The sequence below is a fragment of the Grammomys surdaster genome, unplaced genomic scaffold, assembly GCF_004785775.1.
Source record: "Grammomys surdaster isolate TR1022 unplaced genomic scaffold, NIH_TR_1.0 125947, whole genome shotgun sequence".
Taxonomy (NCBI): domain Eukaryota; kingdom Metazoa; phylum Chordata; class Mammalia; order Rodentia; family Muridae; genus Grammomys; species Grammomys surdaster.
In genome coordinates this window covers 570,437-592,882 of record NW_021620769.1, presented here as the reverse complement: position 1 = coordinate 592,882, position 22,446 = coordinate 570,437, and the positions used below count along the sequence as shown (strand labels likewise).

Below are 22,446 nucleotides of genomic sequence, written 5' to 3'. Positions count from 1 at the left end.
GGATGGGTGGATGGATGGGTGGGTGGATGGATTGATGGAAGGATGGGTGGATGGAAGGATGGATGGATGGATGGGTGGGTAGATGGATGCGTGGGTGGATGGATGGGTGGGTGGGTGGATGGGTGGATGGGTGGATGGATGGGTGGGTGGGTGGATGGGTGGATGGGTGGATGGATGGATGGATGGATGGATGGATGGGGAAGCAGTGAGGACTCTAAGGGTCATATTATTTCAGCATCACCTTCTCACAATCGAAGACCACACACTGTGGACCCTTAAGACACTCCTGACAGAACTTTGCATTCTAGGTGCATGGATACACATTTTAAAACATACACAGGCATTTTCAGATTTAGGATTCATTCAAGCTAACAAAAGCAAACATGTAGATGCTGTTTTCTGGAGTAGTTTTTATTCAGATCTCATTTTTTTTTCTCTGATAAATTTCAGGTGTGGAGAGTGAAAAATAATGCACAAAGTTTTAAAAACTGATTATGCTTTCTGCAATAATTCTAATTTTCTTTATTTCAGCAAGGCAAAAGTCATGAAAGGATTATCTCACAGGAGATAATCCTATGGATGAGCTATTTTGAGCAAACATGATTTTGTCCTATTTAGTAAGTACAACTTTATTTCTCAGACATGCATGATAAACCGCACAACGACACTTGAACGAGACCTCACCAGGACCTGGCCTTTTGTGTGTTACTTTCCTTTAACTTGAGCATCCTGTGGTTCGTCACTCCAGAGGTGATTTACACAGACGAAGGCAGCAGTGACCTACCAGGGCAGCCAGGCACCTGACTCTTGTTTATGCTACGCAAATGAAAGCCCCCAATTTAAGCTGCTGATGAAATTAAACCTCATAAAATAAATAATGGGCAAAGTTTATCATGGCTAGTTCTATTTCCAGTGTAAATATCAACTCAGCATTTTACTTTGAAAGTAGAATTTGGGATTTGGCTTTTGCTTGTTTTGTAATAACAAAGCATGTTTTTTTTATAATAGTTTCTCATGTTTAAATCATATTTTGAACGTTTATCAAAAGACTGCATTTCACGTCAATTCTGCAGTTCAGAATGCTTCCTACACCCTAGAAGACCCCCTTGTGTTGTACCCTTGAGTTTTGTGTTCACTTATGCCCTATCTTATAGTCTGATGCCCCTGAGCTCACCATGAGGGCTAGTACTTGGGCTTCCCCCTTCTCTGTGTACCTGTCTTAACAACCGCAGCAGTGAGCAGATAGATAGGAAGAATAGCCTACTGCCCGCGTAAAGGCCCCAAGGGAAAGATCATGCTGTCACATAGAGCATGGGCCTTTCTTGTCTTTCTTTATATATCCTCTTGTGTTTACAGTCAGAATGATGCAGGAAAAATTTGAAATGACAAAATCTAGAATTTTTTTCTCTTTTCTAATGAAAGCAACAAATGCCTAATACAGACCTAAAAATGTTAAAGTCCATATAAATTTTTCAGAGATTTTCTTAATACTTAATTTTCTTAAATACTTTAAAGTATTAAGTACACAATGCTTTCAACATAAAGCACCAACGTTATAAAAAAAAGTGTTAAAATATGACAAAAGACTGCCTTAAAATTCTTTTGTGAATCATAGAAAATTAACTTTTGAAATCACAACCATGGATTGCATATTATTTTCCCCTTTCTTCTGAAAATGTGTCTCACAAAGTAGCTGAGACTAACCCCAAACTCAGAGTAAGGTGTCTCTACATTCCAAGTGCTGGGATTACAGCCTTAATAACATCCCAGGGTCTAAAGGCTTTTCATGTCTTTTAAATACTACCATTTTGTGATCCAAGCCAACAGGATCTCATGACAAAACTTTCAAAGCTCATTACTAGATGCTAAAACAAACTAAATCTGTGTGGTTTTCATGTGACAGTGCTTTGAAAACTTGTCAATATTCATACAAAGCAGAGACAAATCAGGATGTGTTCTTGATGATAGGAAAAGTTTACACCTGTTGGAAACTTCTGGAGATGTGTGGTAGAACACTATGTCTTCCCAGGCTTACAATGACATCTGCAGAATGTCTTTGTAGCTGGTTAGCCTGGTCCCTGGTCATGTAGTCCTTAAAGCTGCTCAGTGGAACAGACTGAATGTGTGATTTGTCTTCATGTATAGAATTCATAGGGCAACACTTTGTAATCTTCGCTGGGGTGCATCCCCACGTCACCATGCTTACCCTTCCTTTCTGCAGTCTCGGCCCTGGTCAGGTAGTGGTAGAAATTGTCCAACTTGTCCGGCTGGTCCTCTAGAGGCTTTTGCTGCCAGAAGAGGGACCGCGCCTGCGCAGCTTGCCGCAGCTTGTCCCACTGTTCCATCAGTGCGAAGAGCTCGGTGAAGGACTTGTGGAAGCCGTCTCGCAGCATGTCCACGCAGATGCTCTTCTTGTATGAGTTCCTGTGGCTGGGAACACGAACAGAACATCGGTCATTTTAGACCAGAGACGGGCTCCCATTCGCTAAAACCCAGAAGTCAAGGCAGGGTTTCTTAGTCATCTTCCTCAGCGAGAGCATGAAAACTATCCAGAGATCTTCGTGGCAAATCAAGCAACTTCTGTTTAAGAAGGATGCTGGGAGCTTACTTAATATAGTTATGTTAATGTAACTGCACCTTTAAAAAATATTACTTAATATTCAAAGGTTTTTCATAAGTTTCAATATAGGTTTTATAGGTTTTCATGTTTTAAGACGTATGCACACACCTCCACCCCCACCCCACCCCCTACACCCACCCTTGCTCAAACCAACCATCCTATCAGCAGACCAAACAGACTTGCCAGCCAAGTAAGAAGATCAATAGGAAAAAAGAAACTTGTTACTAAATATTAAAAATAAACTTATTTTCTCTATTATGTAGTTCTATATTCTGTTACTGGAATTTGATCATCTTCAGCCAATCATGCTTCTGCAATTAATGTTTTAAACAATTACTGAAATACCATAGTAGATATATACATAACTCTTTACAGGTAGGATCAAATGAACGGTTTGATAATTCAATTATCAAGCAAGTAGATAAACAAATGGAAATTCACTTTCTAGTGAATTTGAAAGTCTGGAAAGCTGAGACAGGAGGATTATTCATTTGAGTTCAATTATGGCAAGTGATTTAACTACTGAGCCCAAGAACCCAACCATCTCCTTAGCCCCTCCTCCTCCCATGATGCACACTGTTCTAGGCCAAAAGATTCTTTGCCCTCATGAAATCTGTATATCTGCTCAGGGGAAGACACAGACAACTAAACAGACACGTAATAAGCAATGATTGAATGTTCATTTAAGAATTACATGTGTTGCCAGGTGTGGTGGCTCCAGCCTTTAATCCCAGCACTCAGGAGGCAGAGGCAAGCAGATCTCTGTGAGTTTGAGGCCAGCCTAATCTATATGCTGAGTTCCAAGCCAGCCAGAGTTTTGTAGAAAGATCCTGTCTGAAAACAAACAGACAGACAGACAGACAGACAAACAAACAAACAAACCAAAACAAAAAGGAAAGAAACAAAAGGGAAAAGAAATACCGTGCTTATGGAGAACAAGCATGCAGTGGTCACTGTTTAACCAAAAGAACAGTTAGATGCTGAAAGATACGGTTTCCTGTTAATTACATCTGATCACTCAGAATCAGGAGTCCTGAGGTGGAGCCCAATATGCCCTGACATCCCTGTCCCGACATTCGAGAGTCCCATTCCTTTCCCTGTGTAAAAGCCTGTGTTAACACCAGTCCTAACCACGTTACAGGACTCCTCTAGGAACCCATGAGATGAAGTGTGTGCAAATGCTCTGGGAAATACAAACCCTGTGATGGTTGGTTTTCACCTTCTAGCTATGCATTGGGATTCACTGGTGGAGGTTTGAAAACAAAACCCAGCACAACTGTGCAGGCCCCACCCACAAGAATGTCTCCTGCAGTGGCTCTGCTTAGGTATGGAGGGAAGCTAAGAGTGGTGAGACTGTGAGGCTGCTAAGGCCAAGAGTGACAGAGCTAGCTGCTGAGGAGGCTGGATCAGGGCTATGTTAACACGATGCACCTGAGGATAGTTCTCATTATTCTGGTGCTGGGGTTGGAACGCGGAGACTTGGAACATGCTAGGCAGGCCTTCCACCCTGAGCTCCACCCCATCCACATGAGTGAGTTTGAGAAGTGTCTGGAAGGATAGTCCTACATGAACTTGAATGTCAGCCCTCTCCCACCAGACAGCTAGACTGTTACAGAGATTGCGATAGAGAGTAAACAAACCATCTTCCTGTACCAATCAAGAGCTACCATGTGATTCTAGGAGATTAAGAGAGAAGGCTAATGCATGATTTCTGTTTCCTGCCATGTCCTCTGATTCAGTGAGAAGGGCACAGAAGGATCGGGAGTGAGCCTGTGAATAGGTCACATACCCTTTCTCTATCTCTCTCCCCCTCCAAACACTAGCTGGAAATGGAACTTGGTTTCCTGTAACATCCAGAAGAACGGGATGGAAGGGGGCAACTGTACCCATCTCTTGTGGGATGCATGAAGGTATGAGGACAACAACCATCTATCTCATTGCCTACCTTCCTGATCACAGGGCATGAGGAAACAGCCAACTGTCAGGAGGTTCTAAGCAGAAGAGAACTGTCCCTTTAATTTCTCAAGAACCTAGGACAATACAAGCACCGTATTGTCATGCTGAAGGATTTGGACAGAGGGGGCCACAATTCCTGTCACCATAGTTTCAAGCAGCAGCAAGGTTTGTATGAGGAAAGGCTGTGTATAGGCTGCTCATGAGGACAGACACAAGACACAAGCTGCACTGGAGACATCTGGTAGCTCAGGCTAGCTCATCTGCAGAGCTGATGGCGAAGCTTGGCCAAGTGCATTAGAGGTGGCCACCTCTACAGGATCGCATAGCATAGTACTCATTCAGTAAGAGAGTTTGCCTTCCAGTGTCTTAGAAAATCAAAGCTTCTAGAGTTTTGCTAATGGCGCATAGTGGAAGGTCTGGCCGAGTGGCCTGGGGGATACAAGGCTGCTATCTCTGGGATTATCTTGTTCTCTGTGCCTTGCTGATCACTATCAGGCTGCTACAAAGCCCTTTTACTTTTAAGATGAGAAGAAAGGAGACAGTCGGGTAGCATGGCTGGGCCTTTCCCTATCAGTGGGGAAAACGATTTCTGTAAATAGCAGCTCCCCGTTTATGCCTCACTGGTCAGAGCTATGTCAAATGCCACCCTGCTGTGCTGCAATGAGTCTGCAAACCAACGCTGCCTTTGGTCGGCATCTTGCTCAATAAAGGAAAATACTACATCAAGTATACTGTCACTAAAAGATAAGTTTCTGATGTGTTTGAACTAAAGCTGAATTTTCATATACCTATCTGTTTGCGGGATTCAGTAATTCGATTCCCTTTCGGCTCCCACAGCGTGTGCAATGGTTTTGTTGTTGTTTTGTTTTGTTTTGTTTTTCCGTTATAGGAACAGATAGTGAGGGCAAGTGGCTTTTGAATTTTGAGTAATCTGAGAAAGATCACCACACTGGTCTGGCTTTATTTGTGTGACAAGATTAGATTTTGACACCAGGGAGGATTAAGGCTGAGGACCAGGAATTAAAATGAGGTTATAAAAAAGTAAAGACTTAAGAGTCTGTGACTCTGAACTTCACACCTGATCCAAGCGAAGGGACAGAGGAGGACAGGCCTGGAAACTTCGAGGATAGATAGAGGGCTCAGTGAGCCGTGCATGAGAAAGGCTGTGGGTCTGGAACTAGGGCAGTGGAGAAGGAAGTTGTCAGCTCCAAAAATGTATTTAGGTGATGGCATGTGGGTGACTTGGTGACTGGTGTTACCAACGTGAAGAAGCAGATTGACAACGGGTCATATTCTAAAGACAGAAAACAACTGGTGGAAGAGACTTTAAAAATGATCAGCTGGAGTTTGGGGAGTCTGAGGGTACACGTGATTGGCAGCCCAGAGGGCAGGATTAGAGAGGCCTCAGAGAATGGAGGCTGGAACTCTAACCTTTCTTGAATAAGAGATGCCACTTTTGTGTGTTAGTGGCTCTCACCATGTGAGTGAGAAGACCTCCTGGGTCAAACATAAAGAAAAGTGAAGTGCTGACTTTAAACACTAGGCCGGGCATCTGGGAGAGCCTAGGCCGGGCATCTGGGAGAGCCACTTCTGTGAGGTCAAATGAGAAACAAATGCACACAAACATTGTGGGCCTTCTTTTTTGTCCTTGAGAGACGGCCTGCCCAGAAGCTAGCAGCATTCTAGAGGATGTGGAAATAACCAGCCCCACTCGGGATAAGATTTCTGTGGGTCAAGAATTTTAGTAATTTAATCAGGGCCTTTTTATCAAAAGGATGAGTACTGAGGTAAAGTGTTGATCACAGACACTGTCTGGGAAACAGGATGTAAGCAGGACTACAGCTCAGTCAATGAGGCAGCCACTTCTTAGGAACACTGTTGGCTCTTCTTGCTATCTACCGTCTGTTAAGGGTCCTACGACCTGGCCTCTCCTTCTGGACCAGGTTCTCTCCTAATTTCCACCTAATTAGTTACTATAAACCCTTCCAATAAGGCCACTTCCGCTTCATTTAATCAAGGATCAGTTGCTGCTCCCTATGGCCCCAAATCCTCAAAGCCCCAAAGAAGGCTGGACTGAGATGATTTCTGAGGTAGTTTTCAGCTTCCAAACATCCACAAAATAAATTTAACATCTATTTCAAAAATATCTAGTGAATGTTGAAATGGCCATTCTTCACAAAGATGTTCTAACAGGCAGTGTTTCAATATGTATCTATAACTATGTGATACTGCACATATATTTTCACATGTGTAAACATATGTATCATAAAATAAGCCCTGTTATTAATACCCAGGATGAGGAAAAAATCAGTGATGCTAACTTACTCAATAGATTCCTGTTCAGATCTTCATAGTTGATGTAAATTATTTAACTTCCCCAAATCTTTATTAACATGTCTTGGTTATTTGGAAGTAAAAATGCATGTTAGTTCTTGACACTATATTTGAACTCTTCAAATCCATGTTTCTTAACAGACAACTGTAGCCAAGGTTCACTGATTTGCAGAAATGTTCATTTTAAATACAAAGACAATAGAATTTTGTCATCATTTTAATAATTTTCCTTGGGACCTGATAGTTTTACTCCTCAACTTTAGTGACACACCAAAATATTTATGAATATTGGTCTAAACTAAAATATTTTAAGCATCAAAAGAAAAAATTTATACAAGAGAGAAAGGAGAGTTCTGAGAAACTCATGAAGGAGTTTCATATTATGGAATTTGAGGGCAGTGCTCACAGAGCACAAGGGTGTGGAAATAAAAGTGAGGCCACTCCTGACAACACCAAACACCTATAAAATGTGTCCAGGAAGTGATCACCAGAGGCACACGAGGTTTCTGTGACATACCAGCTACATCAACCCAACATAAGCTGGAGGGTCATTGGAGAGGAGGGAACCTCCGCTGAGAAAATGCTTCCTGGAGACTGGCCTGCAGGCAAGCATGCAGGGAAAGCAAGCTAAGCAAGCTATGGAGAGCAGGCCAGTGAGCAGCACCCCTCTGTGGCCTCTGCATCAGCTCCTGCCTCCAGGTCCCCCAGCTTCCTCCCCTTTGAGCTCCTGCCCTCACTGCCTTCAAGGATGAATTGTGATGTGGACGGGAAAGCTAAGTCGACCCTTTCTACCTAAATTGCTTTTGGTCATGTTTCCTCACAGCAGTAGAAATCCTAAGATACTAGGATAGGATCTGCAGCTGGGGAATGGATTCTAAAACTAGGTGTAGTCTAGTTCTATCTATATGGGGTCTACTGCTATTTAAAGGCATCGCTCAATGGCGATCTGGTTAACTATTTTAATTTGCATCAAAAATCCTCTAAAATATCTGTGTTGCCCAAAGCCATAGAAGCTTGCAAGGGACAGAGCTGAGATGCACACACAGCTTTCTCTGCCTCCTGATTCATATTTTTCCACTCTCCCGCACATAGACAACTTTACCCTTCTTCATCTTGTCTACAGTGTTCTCCTTATTTGCACTGTTTATTTTAAAAATTGATATATTTTGACAACTATGATGCAATTTCCTGTTTAAATCACATTGTCTTTATCTGAGCTAATCTGTGTTCAAACTGGGTCAGGAAAAGTGACCAGAGTCATTCTGAGACCCTCCCACAGGATCTTTTTTCTTAAAGTGAGGGGCTAGCATGTGATAGCATATCCATGACAAATGGATTAGATAGCTGAGTCTCAGTCGAGGGCATAAAGGAAGCACACTGGCAAACATTTAATCAGAATGAAAGCCACATCCTACAAACAGAACCGGTAAAGGGAGAAAACAGACAGGCATGGTCCGTTTGCACATGAACGTGAGTTAGCTAAAGGTGGACTTTTAAAACCTAAGTATTATCACCTCTCCAAATACATAGGGAATAAATTTATCGTATAAAACTATACGATAAATTTATAGGCTAAACTGGAATCACACTATCAGAGTGAACCTTCACATTCAGAGATCTCAAGCACAGTTCAATAAGGAAAAAAAACATACTTTAAAACAAGATCATAAAAATTTTATTTAATTCGACAAAGATAAACTTGAAAGATCTGTAAGAGCTCATCAAAAGTCAGGCTAATACTTTTATTCCATTAAGTTAATATTTATAAGCCACTAGTGGGATATCTGTGTCGGTTTTAACAGTCTTACATTCATATTGGAGGGATAAATGTTATTGGAATCACCTGCGGGATAATTACACCGATTTAATGAATACTGAAACAGCTACAGTTAATATAATTTTCACGAAATAAAGTGAACCGCTATTCTTACCTCTGCTCTTCAGTGTAGTTAGATATTACACATGATCAAGATGAAACAAAAAGTTATTTCCATGCATGCAAACACTGATAACAATTGCATCAGTGCCTTGGGTCTGTTTCAATACTTTTTACTTTTGCAATTTTTTTCTCCAAAAGCTAAACAACAACAACAACAACCATTGGGAAGCACTTCTCTATAAATACTTGAAGCTAGAGGAAAGAGACAAAGTAAAAAAAAAATTCATAGCACTTAGAATAATTTTTCTTTAATAGCTGGAATTTCAGTGAACAGCATTGGTTATCTAAACAACTCTTGGTCAGTGATGACTAACACTGAGTGAGGATCGTCCTATGCACACAACACAAACTGGGAAGTGATAAATGAATGGGGGTTGCACTTCTAAGAGCTTTTATTTTACTTTCCACATACTTCCAAATATAGCCAGAAACAAGGTTTTAACATTAAACAAAACCAAACAAGCCAACAAGCAAACTGCCCAAACTGCTTCCTTTAAAAAACACAAGGGTTTCCAGGAGTTAACTGGTCTCTGGGGGCATCTACTGGAAATTTAGCAAACTGCAGTCACATCATGTAAATCTGATAACTTTGATTCATCTTAATACTGCTATTATTTTAATTGATATGCAAATAAGGTGACACCCAAATAATATACATGAACAGGTATGCATGACACCCTAGCAGATCCATCCAACGAGCAAAGGAGGAAGCCGTCTGTGAGTCCAGTGATACCCCATTGCTTCAGAGGCACGCTGATTAACTAGCACACTGGGCCAACGTTTTCAAATCATTTAGTTCTCATTTGTGGGAGAACTGGGATGCTTTTTCAGTAGTAAGCACCCATACCTAATAAGAAAAATGCAAACACTTTCCAACTGTGACGGTTTCTCAGAAACCCACACTGCCCGTCTGTACAGACACTAGTTACAAAGTAACAATGCAGTTTATTTTTTAATGGTTGCGTTTAGCTCTTCCATGTTAACATATTAAAAAGCAGAATTTTGGCATACTTAAATTTAAAACTCTCTTTAATTATGACTAGTCATTATAATTTGAATTATTCATTAGGATTAACATGACTGATTCTTCTAGACATTTCAAAAGGTGAAGAATAATGCACATATTTTTAAACATACATTTCAATAAAGAACTTTCATATTATTTTATTTATGACTAATTGTGTGGTAAGAATTTTAATGGCATAATTACAATCACAATCTCTATTCTTTATGAAGCTTATAGGCATATATTTAAAATAAAGTTTTAGAAATAATTTTAGATGTTTAAGTATTGTGCTATATCTTCTATCATTACATATTTTATGTTAATATAATATGTAAAATTCTATTTACAATGATTAAAATAATTAGCATCTAGCATGTATTAATTTATGTGTTTTCTGAAAATCTCATCACCTAAATAAGATGGTATCATCCATTATGTAAGCTTTAAAAAATGAAAATAAAAATATTATGAATAATTAGAATATAGATATTAATATATTAGAATTTTGTTTTAGTTTAGATTTAGACTCAATTAGGTTATGACCTGCTAATTTAAGAATAAATAAAATCTGCCACATTGACAGTGAATAGAATTGTTACATATTCTCTAAATATTATTTAAGTTTATTGATTTGAATCTTTGGAAAAACTGTTATACATGCAAGTTTTGATCTATGTCTTTGGAAAATCAAATTAATATCTATTAATAAAGTAGAAAGCACAAGGTTTCAATATTTTTACAGCACAGATACAAAATATTATTTGAAAATATTATTTGAAAACTTCTACTTAACCCAAGCACATCTTTTCCTTTTTTCTTTTTTAATTTTTTAAAAGAAACCTCGTAATAAGGTGGGACTATTACTAATATAGTTCTTTTGATGGATAATTCAACATTTAAAGACATAGTTAACCAAAAATTCTCCCAACAAGAATTTATTTCTAGACAGGCAACTTCATCTTAGAATACATAAAATATTTCTGTAGCATGAAACCACAGTTAAGTCATCTATTCCATCACTAGAACTGACATTTGGTGTTCAGTGCAGTGACTCTGGTGAGACCAGGGATTGTTTATCAACTCAACAATGTCGTGTTGGCCATGATTACTGGATATCACAAGAAGGATGGATTTTATTTGGCAGGCAGAGCAGGACCGCAGCCCTTCAAATGGCTTTAAATAGTTCTCTAAATAATATAAAGGCATTTAAAAATGTATTGATCACACTAAAACTGATTTACTCAAATGATTTCCATTCACTCAAATCTTTGAATCACAGTGACCACCATTAGTTGAGCACAAATCAACAATGCACCCAGCAGTTTAATACGGCACAGAACTAGTTATCCACAAAAGCTGTCACAGAGAATTTTAGCAGCAGACATCTTCTTTGCTGAACTAAAATCTCAAAACTTAGCCACAGTTTTACAAAGTTTCTTTGGAAGTTTCATATAAAAGGCTGGAAGAGAACCCTTATATAGGTCTCCAGATTTGTATTCGATCTAACTACTTGCAAACCTTCCTGAGAGGGTCAGGGTCAAACTGCCTTACAGAAGAGCGGCATCTGCTGAAGACCAGGCACAGTGAGCTGTGCACCGAATGCTATTTTAAAAGGATTTTTCCAGGAAATGAGTTTTAAGCGGAATGAACACCTTTGGGTAAAAGGAGCAGTCACAGAGATTCATCTGTTTTTGTTTGTTTTGTTTTTTATTCAAATGACACTGTAATTTTAACCCTTGGAAAGCAACAAAGAAGTACAGTTTTTAAAGTGACTTTTAGTGAGAAAAAAGAACTACAAGTAGGTATTATTTTATTATATCGTATCCTGATAAACATTGAATATGAAGAAAAAAATTAATTTCATGTATCATGACTACAAACACACAGAAGTGTTAACGTTGCTGCAACAATTGAATACTTTTGTGTAAATTAATATGATAATTTGTGTTAGCATAAAACTCCACAGAATATTGTATCTACTATTTTTAAAATGTAATTTGTTGTGCCCTGCACAATTTTTGAAATCATAAGATTTGAGATTATTTTTCTCAAAAAAGCCCCCCCCCCAAAAAAGCAAATACCCACTTTTCTTAATTCAGCTTTCATCTCTGTAAATAAAACAATTGGTTTTCCATGTAAGGTGAGTAAAATGGGTAGTGGGAAGAGAAAGCCGGAGAGCTCACTAGCTAATCTTAGGGAACAACCAACCTGAGCCTCACAACAAAGGCATGGCCTTGTCCCATCTTTCAGCCTTGCCTGACCTTGTTTTCTGGGTCCTGCCTGGCTGTTTTCAGGGAGCATGCCTCACACTTTGCCTGTGCCGGGGTTCCGGAGTTTTGCAAGTAAAATTTCGTTTCTTGCACTCTTGCTGGGAGTCGTGAGAGTCTGTGGTTTGCACCTTCCCATTAAAAATGTATTGTATTTTTTGAAATTATTCACCCCGCCTTTTATCCAGATCGTGCCTTTGAAAGGAGGAAGTGGATGATGAATGGAATAATTCATGACTTCCCATTAAATATGAAACTTTCTTTTGCAGAGTTTAGAAAATGAAGTTCTACATAATGTACAGAAGTTGATTAGAACTTTTTCTACATCTTTTTTTTTGAAACCTTTCACATAAAACAACTACATGAAGAGTCTTCTCCGTGAAAGGAAAAGCAATCGATTCTTTACACCTATAGTTTTGTGCTAACCATTCTTGTGTTTCTGCCTGTAAACACATGCACACACACATGCATATGCACATGCACATGTGCACACACACTCACAGTCATACACACTCTCATACACATACTTCTTTAGATTACTTAAAAAGCATTAAAATAATGACAGGAACTGTGTGCGTGGGGCTCTTCTGTTGACAAGTATTTAAGAGAAATGTGACACCCTTAAAACACAAAAGGAAAAAGTACATAATTTAAAAAATGACAGCAAAACATTATTCATGCTCTTTAGAATGAAAGTAAATAGAAAATCTTGCATTTTGATTTTTCATGTTATGACATTTCTTCTAGTGAGGTTGTGACATTTGCCATTAAAACTGAACAAGACCTCATCTCTTCAGACCCTCCTTGTTCCCTAAGCCTTCTCTCCGTCCCCCTCTCCAGGGCACTCTGCTAACCATACCACTGTCCCCTTTCTTTCTTCTTTTTCCTTTTGAAAAATTAAGTTTATTTATAAAGTTAGGCTCATTTTCACAACATTGTTTTGTATTTCTCGGATTAAAGAAAACCTATGGTAAATTAAGTAAAGAGACATGCTACATCTGAATGTTCAAGGGCAGCAACGGCACCCATTTTTGAGGTTCTAAGGTGACTACCTCACCAAGGCTTGGCTTTCATTAGCATCCTTTAACTTTCTCCCACATGAAAGGTAAGTTCAGGGTGTGGTCCCTGTCAAACTTAAGGACAGAGTTATACGGCACGTGGAGAAAGCCTTCATATTTTGTGCTCTTTGATTGTCATTACAAAGAGGAGTGTCTCAGAGATAGAAATGAATGTTCCTCACAGGCCCCGTGCATGAGGGATCAAACTTCCGCAAAGCGGTGAAGACTGCAATAATGAAAAGCACAGACTCTGATCGCTGTGAGGCTCTGTGGAGACAGCGACGCCGGAGATACTATGCCCTACACGTCATGTTGACCTATTGCAGCTATCGGGACTATTTAGAAAACCACTAGTTAGGACTAACAATAGTTAAATCAAGTTTTGTATTAACAAGAGTGTTGTAAAACAAAGAGGAGATATTTTTGAGAATACAAAACAATGATGAATTCAAACTTAAACAAAAACCCACATAAAATAGACAGCAAGCCGAGAGCTCTCTATAGTTCCCAGGCAGCACTGAAAACCGCTAACAAGAGGCAAGCACGAAGCCTTGGCAGCAGGATCAACAGCACCCAGAACAGAATTCAAGCACAAAACCAATTAAAGGATCGGAGGCTCAGAAATTAATAAATGAGTTGATTACTGAGAAATGGGGCAGGTAGAAAAAATGCACCAGATGCCACAACCTCAAAATGTGGAAAATCAACAGAACAATGAAGACAAAGTGATCAAAATGAATTTTGTCTCCGAAACTTACAGATAAGTAAAAGAGAAATTACATGGCTAACATATACCTGGCTGAAGGGACTAACTAAGACTCAGGCAAGCTGGTGACTGGATCCCAACAGCAATGTCTGCCAACTGTTCAGCAAATTAATATAGAATATGGATTAATTTCTAAAACTTACAAGATTGTTTTTATAAAAATTGACTCTGTACTAGCTACACTAGAAATTTCACAAGCTGATATCATGTGCTGTGTATCATCTGAGCCATGGTTCCCTCCTCAAACCCTCATTTCCACTGAATGAAAGCACAGAAAGCAAACATACAAAAACCATTCACCTGCAAACGCACAAATAAAGCTCGAATTCATTCATTCCTTCAAAGTGAAACCCTTTATGGATACTTGACATATTTGGGATTTTAAAGACGCCCAAATGTCACATCCCTGAGAAGCAAGCATCCTTGGGTCAGAAGGAAGCTTTTCACAGGGGTGTTGTGAAAATAGGGAGTAGCCCGTCTGCACGAGGAAGGAGCTTTCAACTCAGGATGACAGAAAACATTCTAACGAAACAGACACAATGAAGTAAGCCCAAGACAGAGCAAAAGAGAACATATCAGGAGTAAACTGAAAGATAATAAAATAGAAGGAGGTGGGGGGGGTCTCACAAAACAAACAGCTGCTCCTATAAAAGACAGAGAAGCCGCTGCGAACCTTATCAAGGGTGAGGCAGCAGCACAAAAGCAGATGCAGCTGTGCGCAGCAGCCACTCAGCCCTAATTACGGCAACAGCCACCGTCTCTCATGTACAGATGCTGATCGCCACGCTTGGCATGTAATTATCTGATTTAAACCTCCCAATGTTTTCTATAAAATTGCAGGGCAGGAAAAGGAAGATTACAGGTTAACCCTATGATTTAGGTGAAAATGCACACACACATGCACACACACACACACACACACACACACACGCACATGGGGGGGGGAGACGGGGGGGGGGGGGGGAGAGAGAGAGAGAGAGAGAGAGAGAGAGAGCAAAATAAAGCCACATCATGTTAGTAGGTTTTACCCCAGAATTAAAAGATGTAGTCTAGTATTAGAAAAATCTAGTAACTTTATTTTCATCTCAGCAAAATTTCTGATTGCCTCCAGAAAAAAATTAGGAAATTATTTAATAATATTAAAATCCCATAATATCTAAGAAAAGCAGAAACTAAGGAAACTTTTGTTGGCAATGTGTATCTATTAAAAACACATGGAGAAAAACCCTTCACATTTTGCAGTACATTGGAGAAGCCTCGAGTCAGGTATGTGGAGGGATGCTGCTGTCATCACACCCACTTAACTGTGCTGAAAAGCGTAGTTCCCGTTAGTGCAGGGGCTCAAGACTTTAACGGTATCATCTCTTGTAGAATAGCATTTAAATTTGGTGCAATCCTCACTGGAGATCCAATGATACTTTCCTAACTCTTGACAAGATAATTTTAAAATCCATACTAAATAGCAGTATGCAAGAAAAGCACTTGGAAGAGTGAGGCACCGTCTGCAGCTGTGTTGAGGACGAGGGCTGTGCAGCCAACGCCAGGGCAGGCAAATAAACCAGTAGCACAGAATACCCGTGCTTGTGAGTGTGGGGCATCAGAAAGCATACGTGAAAAGCTGACATTTGATGTAAGAAGTACTGCAGTTTGGGGCAAGATTTGTGGACAATTAATTTATTTGCAGATTTTGAAGGCTATTTTTTTAACATCCATGTCTTGCACACACATGTAACATATGCTGCACATGCTGTAGTGCCCCTCTACACTTAAAAGTGTACGTCAGACACTTAAATCGGTTTCTAGTCACCTTCTAGTCACCTATACATGATAGGTTCATAGTAATGCCGCCACCAATATCCAGTATTTAAGCCTATCTCTTGGTATAGTGACTTTGAGGACACATATTTTAAACTTCAGCATTAGGAATTGTTTATTGCTTTGAACAGTCACCCTTTTCTTTAATACTGCACCTTCCCATTCCACTTATGTGGCCATTTATGAGGGAAGGGTAAGGAGGGTCCAGAAAGGCCGTGTGTGTGCACATGTGCATGTGTGTGTGAGTGTGCATGTGTGTATACATGTGTGCATGTGTACATATATATGTATGTTTGTGTGTGCATGCATGCATCTGTGTACATGTGTATGTGTGCATGTGCATGTATGTGCATGTGTGTGCTGTGTATTGTGTGTATGTGCCTGTATATGTGTGAGTGTATGTATGTGTGTATATGTATTTATGTATGTATGTGTGTGTAGGTACGTGTGTGTATGTGTGAGAGTGTGTGCATGTGAGCATGAGTGTGTGTGTGTGTGTGTGTATGTATGTGTAAGTTGTCAGCTTTTACATCAGCTGTAAATGACTTTTGGTTGATGATCTATCTGGCTGTACCATCCTGCAGATTTTGAAGTCACCTTTCCTGTTCTTCTTGACTTATTGTAATATTTCTTGTAATTGTAATATTTCTTTCTCTGTGCTAATTTGGAATCTAATTTTGTTATTTTTTTAGGTTTATAAAAAGGAAGCTCAGAGCATTGGTTTGTCACAGAGAAGAACAAAAATTGAGAGGCAATCAGAAAAGAAAGGCAAAAACGAGCACTTCAAAATGTATGTGATATAGCTTAGTTGATGCTTAAAGGGAAATTCACAGCATTGGAGTGCTCCTATTACAAAAGTATAAATATCTACGGGAAGAGTGGCATAGGAAGGCAGGGAAGGAGGGAGGGAGGGAGGGAGGGAGGGAGGGAGGGAGGGAGGGAGGGAGGGAGGGAGAAATAGATAGGTAGGTAGGTGGTGGGTGAAGAGTCTAGTCCCATCCTGGGAATTCTGGAGGAGTCTGGAGTCTGGACTCTAATGTGAGTCACCGTATCCTCTCCAGCTTAGCCCCTTTCTTCTTGATGAACCATTTTTCCTGCCTCAACACTTCTGCTTCTGTATTACAGTTTTTTGTCTCATTGCTAAGTGTCTCTCTGCACATGTACATAGTGTGCATATAAATACATAAGAGAAAAGTGTAACAACCCTGCACCACACAGTGTTCTCCACATCGTGTGACAACCATTAACACAACCCTATAAGCACTCTGAGCCCAGGCTGCCCATCACTACACCTGGCCTTCCAGATGAACAGGCTCAGGTATAGGCAGGTAAGCGAGTGATCCACAGCCAGCCAGGTCTTTGTGAGTATAAAGCTGGAAAGCAAGCACAGAGGGTCTAGCTTTGAAATCTGTGCTCTGCTCCACTAAGCCTGGTAACCTCCTCTGTTGAGCCTCACTGAGCACAATGCCCTCTTTTCTATTCTATTTTATGATCCCCTCTTTTTATTTTTAAAATGCTGGCTGTGATCCCCAAACTAATGGGTCATAACCACTACTCTCTAATGGGTCACAATCTATAGTTTATTAAATATTAATGCTTGGGGGAAATAAAACTCACATTTATGATGCTCCACAGTTCCTTAGAGAGCAGCAACAGGAGCTTGCAATTCTGCTGTGGGTGAGGAGTGGGGCAAAGGAGGCCTCACACAACACAAAACAGGTAAACAAAGGCCGGAGGAGGAAAAAGAAAGGCTTATCTGGTACACGAGGCATGAGGGGGGATGAAAGGTATGTCAGGTGCCAGGCTAGGAAGGTGATGGACAGTCAGTCACTGATTCACCCCAGCCCGTGAGCTGTGGTCCTCATCAAGACCAGAGATGCACAAATAAAGAAGACAGCCCTCTCCAGTACGCCAGAGCAGGACGCAGGACAATAGTGGTCGCGATGGTGGCAGTGCACCGGAAGGGAAAGCGGCAGTGCACCGGAAGGGAAAGCATAGGCGGGGATTACACAACAGTGGCAAGTTTACCTGAGAGAACTGAACCACTTAAGAATGAAGAGGGAACTCCAAAGTCAGGATGGCATCGGGGAACGAAGGTGGGCAGCACAGCTGGAGTGTCAGGATCTAAGGTCAGTTTGTGAACCATACCCGGGCACCCGGGCACCCTTGGTCAAGTAACTCAGTACCTCTGTACTTCATTCATGGCTATAAAGGGAACTGACAGACTTTTTTTTTTTTTTCAGAATTAAAAGAATACAGATAATGTATGTGAAAATGTCTGGAACATTTTAAGTGGTCATTATAGTTCTTATTTTAAAAAAAGATTCAGAGTGAGACTAGAGGGGATTTTATTGGAAAGGTAGGCATATGCTCAGGTAAACGCACCTTGAGTTAAGGGGATATTTACTGAGTACCTACTGTATGCTGTATACTGTTGGAGGAACTGGAGACGCTTCTGGGAATAAGACATAGCCCTGGTTGCTCAGGTTGACTGGAAGAGTCATCATCTAATTCTTCCTTTATTCATCCCTCATCCGTTGCCACCGTCTCCCATCATCCCATCCTCTTAAACTTAATCATTTAAACTTAGAATTTAATGTTCTAAATCAGACCCCTTTTTATAATTTCCTGTATAATTCTTTGCATAATTACTCACACAGGTCAGGTCACTCTCAGCTCTTACCCGGGACTGCGCCAGAGTAGAACACACACAGTGCCGAGCAGCCATGAGCTCAAATTAAAACGAAGCCACCTCAGGTCATTACCTTGTACAGAAATATTCCAAAAATGTGTCCAACATATTTAGAATAAAGGTTAGGCCCCTCAGAAACTATACTGACCAAGTCACATCTGCTCCCTCAAAAACAGTACAAATGGAATGAGCAAAAAAGTCCACACAAAAGAAACTGGAGAAGATTCTTTCTCATTGATCACCTAAGAATTTTGGAAGATGCTATGGTGATTAATTAGTTAATTAATGACTAAATGCATATATAATTAATTCATTTTAATTAATTCAAGGACATTTTATTAGGTTTAATTAATTTAAGGGCCGAGGGCATCAACATTGGAGAATTTTCAAACAATAAAAGTCTTCTGTACCAAAAGCTACAGTGAAGCAAATACGAATGAATGAAAAGCATGACTGCAGTTTCCTAAACTGTAGGACTCTTCTACTGTCGCAGGGCCAGGGAAGGTGAGCGCAGCAGAGCCCTGTCACTCGCTCTTTACTCCATGAGGATGTAATCCAAGCACACTGGGAATGGTGTCTCCAGCACCCAGTCATTTCTCACCTGCCAGTGAATGCCTACATACCTTGGCCTTGCAGTGGTGCCTAATCCTTCTGGGAGAGGTTCTGTGAATTGATACTTCATTATCTAGCTTCTTATTGGTTTTGATAATGTAAATAGGAAAGACAGGTTTCTGTGGAAAATAACATAATCAAGCTTATCCAATTAACCCTTCTGATTCCTTATAATTTCTAACTTGAGTATTTGGTCCAACAACGGGTTTACATTCTCCCTTCTTCCTGAGAGCAACATGCAGAAGCCATTTCTCGTGCATTTTTAAAGGCATGTAACCTATGTGCAGAGGTTGCTTAGCCTAACGCTGACACCTGAATTAGAGAACTGTTGAGTTTTGCATGGGTGTGTGGATCATGAAGAAGAAAAGGACGTGAGTTTTCTGAGTGTGCCTAATTTTAAGATACATGTTAATCTGAAGAAGATGGTCAAAATGCATGATTTTTGCCTAGTGGTAAACAGAAAATTAGTACTATTGGTTAAAGGACAAGTGTGAGGATATACACTCACATACCAACACACAATATACACACACTTACAAACGTGTAAATACCTGTGTGTGTCTTGATACTTAACCTCAAGATCAGGAGAAACTAGGTGTTTCTAAATAATCTCATTAAAAACTGCAGAAAAATGTTGCCTTAAATGTTCTTCTCTTTATCATTTCTCATAGACATAAAATATAATTGCTTCAAAAAAATAGAAAATTAAAATGTTGTACTTTAAAATCTACAGGTGGAGAATCCCACCATTGCACTGACTAGGGAAGATCTTGATCTAGACACTTCTGTGGAGACTGCCAGAGCATCCTCATGAGCCTACAGTCTGGGTTGCGTTAAGCACTGAGAAGTTCTGTGGTTAATATGATACCACACCCACTTTCCAATATAAAACACTGCGAAGTGTGGGCCAGGAGAACGGTAGTGCTACAGCATCAGTATTTTAGGGATTGGTTTTTAATCATAATGGAAATCTAAAAGGTTCTAAATAGTTTCAAGCCTTCCCTGTTCTAATACTGACAGAATACAATGTCAAAGACGAACCTTACTTAACATGAGAACACCATCATACAACCATTCACCTGGCAACTGACTACTTCAGAAGTTTTAATTTGCCAACTCCCTTAGAGAGTTTATTATTTTAGAATGGCGAACAGTGTTTTAAAGGGAAACAAGATTTCACACTGGCAGACAACAGTGAGTAGAGCAGAGGATGAACACACCTGGAGGAATTTAAATTCCCACGGCATGCTCTGAACTGTTAGATCTGGAGTGAACATCTGCACTCTACACCTGTCTAGAGCACATGGCCACTGTGCAAACCCAAGCACCGGATTGGTTACCTGATGGTGGGCAACCGGCAAATGTGAAAGGCACATCTAGTAGAAGGTTCTGTCTGAGATTCCAGAGGAAAATCTATTTCTCTGGGCAATGCTAATTTATTTTAATCCAGTAGGAGTTACATATGCAACTCAGAATGAAGAAGAAAGGGGCTGTAAAATAATTTTTTATGCTGCTCCCTCATTGAACTGGAACTTTACCAGGTATCCGGATTGGCTGGCCAGTGAGCTCGGCGGACTCTCGTTTCTGCCCCTGTTGCGATTGCAGCTGCTCAGCGACACATCCAGTGTTTACCTGGGTGCTGGGGTTCTGAACGCAGCTCCTCCTGCTTATACACCGAAGCACTTTACCAACTGAGCCATGGCCACAGCCCTAGTTCTTGGTTTTGTTACAGCCCAAAGTTGCTGGATGTGACAATCCTTGCTACCTGACTCACAAACTGAAGCCTTCTTGCTGAGGCTCAAAGAAAGATACCTTAAAGAAAGCAGCGATTCAGAGAAGTACACAGGTCTAAACCCACCCTCTTTGCTCACACACTGGGATTTGAGGTTTGACACAGAAACTATGACGGACCTGACTAACATTATCTGTCCCCACATGATTTTGCTCGTTTGTACCTCCACATACATTGTTACAAAACTGCCGCTAGAAAATTTTATTTGATTCTATAAATGACATTTTTATTACTTAGCTTCTTGGAGCAATTAAAATATGATAATAAGTGATATTTTAAGTGCTTTTAGAAAAATAATAATGCATTCTGATATTATACAGAATTAAAAACCCAAAGTGTACCACGAGTTGTGATTAAACAATTTTCAGCAGTTAAATATTAGTTAAAACATATCAGTAAGCCTATCATGTACATCTATGCAATAAAGTTGAATCACTGTCAAATGCAAATGTAGTGTATCTTATTTTGATAATGTAATATTTAAGATGTAGCAAAAAGGCACATTTAAAAAATAATGAGTTAGGGTCTGGGACAACAGCTTAGCAATAAGAGCGCGTGCTGCTCTTGCAGAGCACCCACGTTTAGTTCTCAGCACCCACAGTGGGCTCACAACCTCCTGTAACTCCAGGTTCAGGGGAGGCAAAGTCATAGCTCCCTCTTTTGGTCTCCACAGGTACCTGCAAGTGGATGCTCATCTATAACCATATACAGAGATATGCACATTTCTTTTTAAATGGGTATAGTGGTGAGTGTCTTGAGAAACGGAGGCAGGTCAGCCAAGAGTTCAAAGTCACTCTCCTCTTTAGAGGTGAGTTCAAGGCCAGCCTGGACTATAAAAGGCTCTGTCTCAAGAACTAAGTGTTAAGTCCCTATCTCTGAAGATGCCACACACCTTGCTTGCAAGGTATAAAGAAATCCAGTGGGAACTAATCTGGAAGCTTCCTCCCTACCTTCATAAGGCTGGGAGGTGTGACACAGGCTGTTGGGGAGAAGGCCATCAATGGCTTCACCCAGCTGGCAGCCCAGCTGGGTTTACAGCATCAACCTGTCAAGCAAAACAGTATGGTGGTACCAGCCAGTGTCTGACTGGTGGGCAGTGCGGTCTGCCCCGCAAGCAGGGATTTACTCCTGGTACTGCAGACCTAGATGAAGACCCATGGCTGAGAGTGTCTTAGGCCCTGAGGGTAAACTTAATACTATTGATTAGCTAAATTGTCATGGTCCTAAGCCACCTTCTAAACAGTTATGTTTATCCCTATAGAAAAGTGCTACTTTAATCAGAAAAGCTCCTTTTTTGTAATGAGTATTAGTGGATGCAGAGGCAGCTAGCTGCTCAAGGTGCTGAGGGTAAGTACTAGTGGAATGCTCAACCCTAAACGAGACATTTATTGACTCTCTATCTAATGCGTGAAGTTAACATGGCAGAAGATGGGGTGCAAAGAATGTAAGAGCCAGAGAAGGAGGTGAAGGAGGGGAGGAGGGGGCGGATGGGGAGGAGGGAGTGGTGGTGGTTGAGGGAGGGGAGGGGTGGAGGGGGAGCTGCGCTGTTTTTTTTTTTTTTTTTTTTTTTTTTTTTTTTTTTTTTTTTT

At 40.4% G+C, this 22,446-nt stretch overlaps 1 protein-coding gene across 1 annotated transcript in view; it reads right to left on the bottom strand.

The window, feature by feature from the left end:
• Window positions 1-22,446, bottom strand: part of Ttc29 (tetratricopeptide repeat domain 29) — a 184,827-nt gene that overhangs the window by 154,467 nt on the left and 7,914 nt on the right. The window contains exon 3 of the mRNA XM_028753402.1: window positions 2,207-2,430. Within this exon, the coding sequence (XP_028609235.1) occupies window positions 2,207-2,430 (224 nt within the window). The remainder of the gene's footprint in view (window positions 1-2,206; window positions 2,431-22,446) is intronic.